Raw genomic sequence first — 10,290 nt, 5'->3', positions numbered from 1 at the left:
TTTACAGTCAGTTACAATAACTCGTACTGGGTACTAGCTAGCATGACAGAGTTTCTATACAGCTGGGTGGGTGCTATGATGTTACTGATAGTGAACTTTATTTTATTCATAAGGTTAGTTAGTAGAGTTGCCAACCGTCCCGTAAAAAACGGAATCGTCCCGCATTCAGAGAAATTATTACGCATTTCGTGTTGAGCTGAGAAGGGACGCAGTTTGAGACACAAATGTGGATTTATTCTGTGGTTAGGCTGCATAGCTGCCTCTTCTTCATTCTCTCCCCTCTCTCTCCTTTTGCTACTTTAATCATGAAACTGATCAATGATCAGCTGATCGGCTTTTCTTTCTCGTTTGTTTATCTCCCACTTTGCGCCACAAAGAGGAAACCGCCGGATGTCGCGCTAAAAAACAGCAGCATGTTTAAGCTTGATCAGCTGTTGTTAGAATTTATTTAATATTAATTTCTAGTATCAGCTGATGTTTGCTGGAGCCACAGCTGTAAAAGCTGCTGGTCATGATATCGGTTTGGTTATCTGGTGAGAGGGAAACATGAAGATGTAACCAGGAGATGTCCTTACTGAATCATCAGAGCTGAACAGGTGATGGAGAAACAGGTTTACCTTTTAGGTGACATGAATGAGTTGAAGGGAAGTTATGAACTGTTTCTGAGAGACAAATAACACCAAGATCCTTTTCTACGTAGCTGACAGCTGGTAACTGTGCAGGGGCGGGTAGGGCATTAACAGGGAAAGGGGGGCACTAAGAAATACTTTCTTATTCTCATTTAAAATGTCTGGCTGTTATTAAATAATTATCTGAAGCTTACAACCAAAGTTTTTATCAGACATAAAATGTATAGCAATCATACATATACCAACAAGATTGTACATCACTGTCACAACAGCATTTGTTTTCATTTAATGGCTTTAATACCTGGGGGGCCGGTCTCTAGTCTAAATGCCCGGGCCGATTTTTTGTCTCAGTCCAGGCCTGGGCACGACACGCAGTGAATTAATCTGAGAAGGTGCATTAAAAATATAAATGGCCGCGCCAGCGATGCACATCGCAAATCAGCTCGCATAGACACATTAGTTGTACCTCTTCTTAATGACAGTATCTTAGCTAACAAACCCAACTACTAGATTCAACTTGTAATTGGCTAAAAATAACTTGGGACGTTGTTAGCTTTCCGCTAAGCACAGCATCAGCACCACGGAAATATATGGATAAATCCGTAGACTCGAGACACAATGCATTTTTGTGACTTTCAGGCGTATGGACCAATGTTTTATTTTCTGATCAAACCAGAAATCTTTAATGAGCAGCTAGATTTGACTCACATTAACTGGCTGAGTTAATGCCAGTTAATGCAACATTAAGGCAGCTGGAATCCATAGCTGTGCGTGTTCATGGAGCTTGCATTTTCACCTGCTGGACATCACTACCTGACAAGTTTAACTGTCTTCAGAACATTGCAGAGGCCTTATTGACAGTATTTGGCTCTACATGTCTGTGTGAGCAGATTTTTTCTCACATGAGTATCCTCAGGTAGCCGTCTGAATGCTGGACACTCGGAGACCTGTGTCTCTGAGTGGGAGACCAGATATCAGATTAACATGTGTGTCTCTGTATTAACAGACATGCCATATTGGCTTAGTTTATTTTTCTTATCATTGTTGTGAGGAGACCATAAATAGCATTTGTATTTTCTGTTGTACAGTTCATTTGCTGTTATGGAGTTCTTGTTATGGATTTGTTTCAAATAGCTGATAACTATTCGCTGATAGCTGCCAACATCTGCAAACAAATCTAATTCTATAAAGTGGTTCTTTATATTGTGTGTGACTTCTGAGGAAATTTTAAATGGCCATCAGAAAGGTTGCCTACCCCTGCACTAAACACATGGAACCACTAACAGAAAAATAAAACAAGAAGTCACTAACACAGAGACGAGGACTGAACACAAGAGAAGACAGAGGAGACAGGAAGGAAAGAGAGACTAACAAACCTGAAGAGTAGAGGTGCAAATAATAAAACAACAGGAAAACATATGATCAATCAAAGTGGTAATGAAATTCATGAACACAAGGAAACACAAAAAACTATTTAAAAAAACCCCCGACAAATATAATCCACTTTCAAAACTAAAAGAAATTATAAACCAACCAAAACTCCAAACTCTGTGTCATTGGCCCACACTGCTGTTGTGCCAGTACATTAAGTACCATAGATTAGCAGAGCTTTATTTGGATATCTACACATGCTCAATTTAGTATTTCTGAAAGCCTTTTGATGACAATTATAAATGTTGAGAAGGTCAGAACTGTGGTAAAACTTGTGTGCCCCAATGTGGGTACATGTGGTTAAAGGATCATTACTGTGGTACCAGCCTGTACTACAACTGAAGGTTCTGGGAAACTTTCAGTTGTACCACTTTACAGCAACTTTACCAAGCACCAAGACTGGATTGGTACGTATATAGTGCTTTTGTTACTCTAATTGAACACAGAGTTCTTTTTACCTTATCATCTACACATTCATAGAGTGCTTCAATTCTATGCCTAAGCATCTTGTTTAACATGTATAGACTAGCATAAATGCATCAGGGGCTATTCGGGGTATATTATCAGTTTGCAATATGAAAACTGGAAGAGACGGGATCAAAACACCAACCGTATGATTAACAGACAACCCACTGTACTTCTTGAGTCACACTCACCACAAACATGTATTGGAACTTGTTGAAATTGCACTAAATGCAAACCTTTACATAGCTTCTTTACATCAAAAATGAGTTATTATGCAATTGTTTTATTTCTCTACGCAGTAATTTGAGATATACTAAGAGAAGTACTAAAATAAAGCATAAATTCTATGATAAAAGCAGCACAAAGGAGCAGCAATGATATTAATAATCACATACAATAAAGCAACATTTTTTCTTTAGAGGTATAAGAGCTCAGTTACCTGTAGAGAGCACAAGGAGAGTGATGAACAGAACCATCATAGATATTTTTACTGATGGTTCTCAGTTTTCAAATACGCAAGTTGATCAATGTGTATATATACTTTGGTACAGATATTGCTAAGTGGAGGAACATCTGCAAGCAGTAGGGATGATAGGCAACTATAGCTTCTGATCTGTGTGGATGCGGCATCATCTTCCTTCCTTCCTGTGTTTTTAGTACCACAAACAACTTACTAGAGCTTTCTGAGAAACAACCTCTTGCACAAAATCCACAAACACCCAAATGTGTCTATGCAAGGGTCTCATGTTTTTTACATGAGTTTTTTTTTTCTGTGTTTTTGAGACTAAAATCAAATCATCAGTGGGATTTGATTTTCCTGGAAAAATTTAATAAATTGAATAAAATGAACATCAATGAAATTTAGCAAACCAAAGGAAAATAAAAGCACCCAGTATTTGTTGTAACGGTTATTATTTTATGATAAAGTCCTATGGCCAGCCACTTTATTAAGTAAATCCTGGTCACTTAATTTGGCGCACCTGTGTGCATTCACCTGTGGCCACTCTATTAGGTACACCTACGGTCTTATAAAGTAGCCACTTTGCCACTCATGGCAACAGTTTGTGTGGTTAATAAAATGGCCCACCATGGATAGAGTATGCTTATGGATAAATCAAACAAGCAAACACAAACTATCATATAAAACATTAGGGTTATTCTGTCTCCTTCTACCAAAACAACAAGAGTCAAATGAAGCCAGGCCAACAGTATTTGTATAATACTATTCAAACATGGCAAGAGTGTTTTACAGAGGGGTTGAAAGAGACACTAAACATATGTGAACATGTCATGATATAAAGCAAACGCATACAATCATGATAAAAATGAATCTTGATAATATACGAACTGTAATAAAGTGAACAATAAGAGTTTTTCCAATGTTTACAGACGTCCAGTTTATTCTGGTGTACTTATGTCTGTGCTGTGCGGTATGCAGTTTTTACTGGCCTGCATTTCTTAGTTAACAGGATGCAGATGTATTTAGTGCCAGAAAATCTCAAAGTCCACCTCTGCTTCCGCCCCCTTCTCTGATTGGCTAATAGAAATGGCAAAAGTTAGGGGAGGAAGAAATCTCTGTCCTGCTGTAATTTTGGTGGAATGATTTTTTCTTCCTGTCTTTCTCTCCTTGTTTTGCAGACACCAGTAAGACAGTAAGATGGCCTCGGCACATGACAGAGCTGTACTGCAGGCTATATTCAACCCCACCACCCCCTTTGGAGACATTCCCGGCCTAAACCAAGAGGAGGAATTAATTGATGATGGTGAGCATGAGCTTCTGACTGGTGTGTCTCAACATATCATGTCACAGTATATTGAATTTATTTGAACACATTCCATTTCTGGGCTGCGAAAAACATGACATTGTAATCCAAACTGATTTCCGAGTGACATTTCTCTGTTTTCCTTTCCACGGTACCTGTCAATTGAGTTTGAGTCCTTTTTCAACCTGTTTATCTCCTCCTGCCAGACAGTGGCTTTGACAGAGAGTTGCTGAAGCAAGTGAAAGAGCTGGAGATGCGGGGTGTCTCAGCAGCAGAGACTGGGGATTTACAAACTGCGCTTCAGCTGTTCAGCCAGGCAATCCAGATTCTTCCTCAGCGAGCCTCTGCCTATAACAACCGGGCACAGGCCCTGCGACTGAAGGGGGACAGAGCAGGTATGTGCAACAAATTCAATAATAACCCTTTCCAGAGATGCCATGGTGTGCCAACTTATCAGACTGCCGAGTCTAAGGCCAGCGTGAATACCGGAGCTTTGTCTAGCTGATGCACTTTGTCAACAGCGATGGTGCTCTGAGATAGTGTGGTGTTTGGTTGCTTTTACCTGCTGCCTGACATAAGAAGGGCAGGTTTGTAGGCAAAAACAACAGTCCTTGACTCACTAATGACTAGCATGTCACTAGCAACTGCAGATTTCTAAAAGAACGTCTATTCATCTGAAAGTCATTGTTATGTGTTGTTGAACCAGTAGAACAAGGATATTACTAATACATATAAAGCTTTTGAATGGATAATGCTCGGTTATGAGCAGTTTACTTGAGAATGACTTTTTGTTTTTTCCTCATTATTTGATTTCCACAGTACTTGAGAGAAAAGTAGTTCAAGCACATTTCAGCTGTGTTTATCAGAATGAATTTTTCAGTAGCCTGACCCAAAGCCAAAGCTGAGTATCTTAGAACATCATGGCCTAAAAAAAAAAAAAAAACTTTCCAGACATGTGTTTGGTTCACGGTGCTGTTCTCTTTGCAGGAGCCCTGGGGGATCTGGACCAAGCGATTGCTCTGAGCGGCAGCACTGGGCGTACTGCCTGCCAGGCGCTGGTGCAACGAGGCCTTTTACATAGACTAGCACGCCAGAATGATGAAGCCAGAGCAGATTTTGAAAAAGCAGCTGCACTTGGAAGTGAATTTGCTCGACAACAAGCTGTGGTCCTTAATCCATATGCTGCCCTGTGTAACAAAATGCTGTCAGAGGTGATCAACAAAATGCGCAACCCTGAAACATCTGACATGCAGTGATGTAAAACATTAGGTGTTCGTCTTCTCTGAAAGTCTGAAATCAATAAATTAACCTTTTTATGATGTTCTTTAAATTCTGTTCATTGTGCTGCTTTAAAAAAAGTCACGAATCCAGCTAAAAATCACATTTATTCACATATGCAGATCACACTTATTTCAAACTGAGTTGTTCTCATCACAAAGCAAGCACTGCTGTATTTTATTAAATATGACACATGCAGCATGTGATGTAATCTCCAGCATTAAAATGCCAAACCACACCATTTGATACAGATGGGATACTTAAGTTTTTATCCACTAGATGTCAGTCTTGTCATACTGAAACAGTCATCAGCGTTTCCCCTTCCTTGATTTTTCTTTCAAACATTGCCTTTCACCATAAGAATGAAATATGCTGGAACAAACAGCACTTGTCATCTCAGTCATGCCAAATGGTTCATCTAATATCATGAGGATGTTCCCCAGGCAAAACATGCCCAAATGCGAAAATTCGAAATGCAAAAAAGACTTTTAGCATTCACGTTTCTCTCCACACTACACTGCATGACAAGATCCATCTCAGAGAATTTTGCACACCAACGAGAAAAATGATCTGAGTAAATGCTTTAAAAAAAAAGGATGATTACATCACCAAGATATCCTGTTACACTAAATTATTCTTATTTCTAATATACGACAGATTGTCTTTCTGCAGGGCTTTAACACACTGCAGCTCTGATTTTATACAGCAGCTCTACATGCGGAGGCTTTTTCCACTTTTCAGATGAGTGCATACATGTTACGTCTCAGTGATTTCAAACAAGGCATAACTCGTGTTGTGGTCTGCCCGCTGTGCTCTGAAACGTGAGCGTTATCTTTTATGCTTTAGTTTCCCATGTTTGTCTCTGACCTCTCCCAGGCAGGGTAAAGCCACCGGCTCAGTGCGATCTTCTCTCTGGTAGAAGGAGCAGGTTCCCAGGTGATTTGACATGGAAGGAGTATCGCTGAAGCTCCATCTGTCCACAGAGGAAAACTGAGAGCTGAATTTCCAAACCTGTAAAACACAGAGGCAGAATTGAAGGAGGTGTGGGAGGCTGTCATGGCATCTATCAACTGTTTTGCAGCTACAGTATACTGCGATGAGGAGGAATGTATTTTTAAATACCATGGAATCTAGATCGCATAATACTTTTATCACATGTTAGGGCATGGTGTTATTTCTGTTTTGATCCGAGACAAATGTATACAAATTATGCAATTCATCTGAGAGCAAATACCCAGCTGTTGCCTACACAGTCTTATTAACATCTTATGTTTCCATGAATGATCACATATCTGACTTGTTATGGTAGCACTCTGTTTACTGGCAGCAAAGTCTCAGGCCATTCCACATCACTGATGTCATCGGCATGCTCTTTGTCTCATGATCACTGCAGTACAGAGATAGTCAATGCAAAAATATACACACGTGCATTGATAGTGTTTTTTGCTTCATTACCTCCAGCAGGGGGGCTTTGATCACACGTTTGTTAGCAGGAAAACTACTTTGTGTAGCTAAAAAATTATGAAAGCAAGTACAACCAAATTGCAACTGAAAAATAGATGTCTTATCTATCCCACCTTCATTTTCGCTGCTCACCAACAACAAGTAATTTTTTTTTACCAGCATATTTAATTTGATCTTCAAAAAATCTGGAACATTATAGTTGTGTTCTCAGTCAAAAGATTTTAATTATTTCATTTTGTTATAACTCCCTAGCTGCCAAATTCAGGTATTTCTGTAAACTACCAAAATTCTTTAATAATAATGATAAGCAGGCATCTACAGAGCCTGAAAAAGTTCTGCACAGCTCAACGTTTGTCCTGAAGAGATGGTACTTTAATGAAACATGCATTTAAATTTCCACAGCTCAGTATTCATAAATCTGAACCACTTAAAATGTGAACCCTTTACTCAGTTCTAATAATTCCAGAGAGGATTTAGTTAATTTCCGGCTCCAGGACCAACAGGCATCCTTGTGGGGTAGTGGCCTGAGCCACCAAGCTAGCTAACTGTGTGACTTTAACCAGGGTTCAATTCTAGTTGTCGTAGGTGAACCTCTAATAATGCCCAATTACAATCGCCTTATTTTTCTTTATATGCTATGTAGTGCTTTTTTTTTTTTTGTTTGTTTGTTTCTTCTGTTGCTGTTAATTAGCAAACCATTGCTTGGGCACCAACGTCAGGAAAGAAAACTAAATTTCATTTCCTTGTGGTTCCTGACCTTAGAAGAAGCTGATATTTTGCAAGGACACAGACAAAGGCAGTAAATCTACAGGGTCTGATTCAGTGGGAACTCAATAACTGTTGCCAACACAACTGCAGCTCAGTTTGTAATATTGTTAGAGAGGACTATTGAGAGTCAGGAGTGTTTATAGTGCAGCTGCTGTCATACTGTATGAATGACTCAGATTTTCCAGTGAAAGTTAATAGAATGATGCCAGGTACTAAAGGGAAACTGATAGAGAAGTTTGACATGATGTAAATAAATAGAAATGGTAAAACAATATGGTGCACACACTTATCTGTGAATGCAATCAAATTTACAGGTCAGGGAATATAAAGTGACTATAACAAAAAAAAAAAAAAAAAAACACATTTGCAAAAGAAAACCAATATATCTAGATAAATAAGATTACTTGCTTTCTTTTGGCAAATCCAGGAACTTCCTTCACTGGAGTGTTTCTTTTTCTCCCACTTGAGGGAGACCATCCCTCTCTCCTGCAGCAATGTGGCACACACCTCTCTCAATAGATGGGAGACTTGGGACAACTGAGACAATGTAAAACTGTCAAGGTAACCAGCAATATGCTGAATGATCTCCAAAGGAAGGCTGCTTAGGGGATCCAGATTTTGTGCATCATTCCTTTTAGGACTGAAGGTTTTCCCACCTGCACAGAGTGATGAATTGGCTTTTGGTTGGAGTACCAGAGTGCTGCCATCTTTGGAGAACTTAACTATTGCTTCCTGACCTGTTGGGTGAAACCTCATCTGGGTGAAAGTACAACCAAGGTATGCTAAAGGGCAACGCTGCTGAAACCAGCCATTTAGAGAGGCTTGTATGTCAGAATGCACGTTCTTGAAGTGAAAGCAGTATTCATCACGGCGAAAGTAGTGGCCACACATGTAGCTGAAGGCTGAACTTGTTTTGTTGTGTCTTCTAGTGACAGATTCTGCTTCGATGTATAAATAAAGACGACAAGGTTTACCTGCTATGACATCAGCTAAGGAAGCATCTTGCTTGAAGGGTGCAGAAGAAAAGATGTACGTTTGTGTTCCTATATCTGTGTAAAGACCATCTGTCGACACACTCTCTGAGATCGAATGTCCCTTCAGTTCTTTTTCCAGGGAGCACAGAAGTGTTGTGCTAACCTCTTCACACTTTGGAAGATCCTCAATTGAAATGCCCAGATCTGAAGTGTCAACACTCTGGTGTGTGGTTTGGGCCTTGCGCGAGGGGTCTTTCAAGTGATTGCGCTTTGCTCGATAGCTGGTAGGCACATTAAATGTTCGGACGCTTTTCACCTCAATGGGCTCCAGACTCCCATAGACAAAATCCTTTTCTCTTGGTGTGCAAGCAGCAAGTTGCCCAAAGTTAATCAGCATTACCCCATTGTGCACCAGATACATATTATATTCTGCAATGTTGACTTCTTTGCCTAAACGCTCAAGGACCCCATCTTGCCATGGTGCAAGGCCAGTGGCACCGTCCATGGTTCTGGCAGTTACAGGACATTCTCCACCCTGGTGTAATTCTTTCTGACTCTTTGATGATTCTTGGTCTTCCTTTTCTTTTCCTTTTTCTCCCTTATTCAGGTTTTTGATGGTTTGCTTGCATCCCTCCTTCTCCTTATTGAATATTTTCTCCCAGGAGCTATAATTTTGAATACTTGTCACATCTGTGCACTTTGCCAAAGTACCTCTCTCCTCTTGACTCAGTTCTTCGTCCAACTTTGCACTGCCATTTTCTGTATATTCACCACTGTCTACAGAACAGCAAGCATTATCTGCAGGACTGTTGATTCCAGCAGCAATGTTTTGCACGGCAGAATCCTCCAATATCAACTCGGGAAAAATGTTCTTCATTTTGATTGATTGAAACAGCTGCTCTTGGTCCCTATGAGCCATAGCAACATCAAGATTTTCCTCAGTGTTTACCACAGGGTTTTCAGAAACATTTCTATAAAAGGTCAGGTCACTTTCTGAAATAGGCCAGCGGTTCCACTCCTGAGAGCAACAGACCAAGCTGGCAGGACAGACCTCTAAGTGTTTGGCCAGCCTGTGGCGCAGCATGGTGAGAGGACAGCCATAATAAACATTAAGGCAAGGCACTATCTCATTTGGACAGAGAAGCTGGTGCTCTTCTTGCTTGCACATGTGGAGGCTTGCACCACAGTTTTTGTGACATTTCACGACTATACATGAAACAGAGGTCTGCGCAGGGACTTGACAGTGGACATTGTAACACTTGTCACAATGCTTATGATAGCCCACTGGCATCTTCATGCTTTTTACCTAATGAGAGAGATAACCCAGCACAGAAGGTAGTAACAGTAGTAAAATTTTCAAGTAGAGTAAGACTTAAACATTTCTGATAGTTTTAAAAAGTGAAAATTACTTTACATACCATTTTGGCTTAAGAACACAGCAGCGTGATCATCTAAGAACAAGTCAAACCAGAAACATGTTTACAGTCACATGCTGACCAAAAAACTGAAATTCACAGC

General features: G+C 40.0%; 2 protein-coding genes across 2 annotated transcripts; one reads left to right on the top strand and one right to left on the bottom strand.

The window, feature by feature from the left end:
• The first annotated feature begins 4,097 nt into the window (after nucleotides 1-4,097).
• On the top strand, nucleotides 4,098-5,603 carry ttc36 (tetratricopeptide repeat domain 36). Its single transcript, XM_085371088.1, has 3 exons — nucleotides 4,098-4,288; nucleotides 4,495-4,683; nucleotides 5,276-5,603. Exons 1-3 carry the CDS (start codon nucleotides 4,183-4,185, stop codon nucleotides 5,542-5,544), a joined length of 564 nt encoding a protein of 187 aa, XP_085227214.1. The 5' UTR covers nucleotides 4,098-4,182; the 3' UTR covers nucleotides 5,545-5,603.
• Nucleotides 5,604-6,394: 791 nt separating this feature from the next.
• On the bottom strand, nucleotides 6,395-10,072 carry LOC146619269 (F-box only protein 40). Its single transcript, XM_085371205.1, has 2 exons — nucleotides 8,207-10,072; nucleotides 6,395-6,577 (listed from the first exon to the last, which is right to left on the bottom strand). The coding sequence occupies exons 1-2, from the start codon at nucleotides 10,067-10,069 to the stop codon at nucleotides 6,395-6,397; spliced, it is 2,046 nt and encodes a 681-aa protein (XP_085227331.1). The 5' UTR covers nucleotides 10,070-10,072.
• Between the last annotated feature and the right edge of the window lie 218 nt (nucleotides 10,073-10,290).

The sequence above is a fragment of the Diplotaxodon limnothrissa genome, linkage group LG14 (assembly GCF_057381915.1).
Source record: "Diplotaxodon limnothrissa isolate DT_005_m linkage group LG14, D_limnothrissa_male_GT1.1, whole genome shotgun sequence".
Taxonomy (NCBI): Eukaryota; Metazoa; Chordata; class Actinopteri; order Cichliformes; family Cichlidae; genus Diplotaxodon; species Diplotaxodon limnothrissa.
Note: the sequence above shows the minus strand (reverse complement) of the source record. Positions and strands in the feature narration are given on the sequence as shown.

Coding starts and splice junctions, on each gene's coding strand:
- ttc36 (XM_085371088.1), top strand. CDS start 4,183: ATGGCCTCGGCACATGACAGAGCTGTACTGCAGGCTATATTCAACCCC. Junction 4,289..4,494: donor GGAGGAATTAATTGATGATG/GTGAGCATGAGC, acceptor TCCTCCTGCCAG/ACAGTGGCTTTGACAGAGAG. Junction 4,684..5,275: donor ACTGAAGGGGGACAGAGCAG/GTATGTGCAACA, acceptor TTCTCTTTGCAG/GAGCCCTGGGGGATCTGGAC.
- LOC146619269 (XM_085371205.1), bottom strand. CDS start 10,069: ATGAAGATGCCAGTGGGCTATCATAAGCATTGTGACAAGTGTTACAAT. Junction 6,578..8,206: donor CCTGGATTTGCCAAAAGAAA/GCAAGTAATCTT, acceptor TGTGTTTTACAG/GTTTGGAAATTCAGCTCTCA.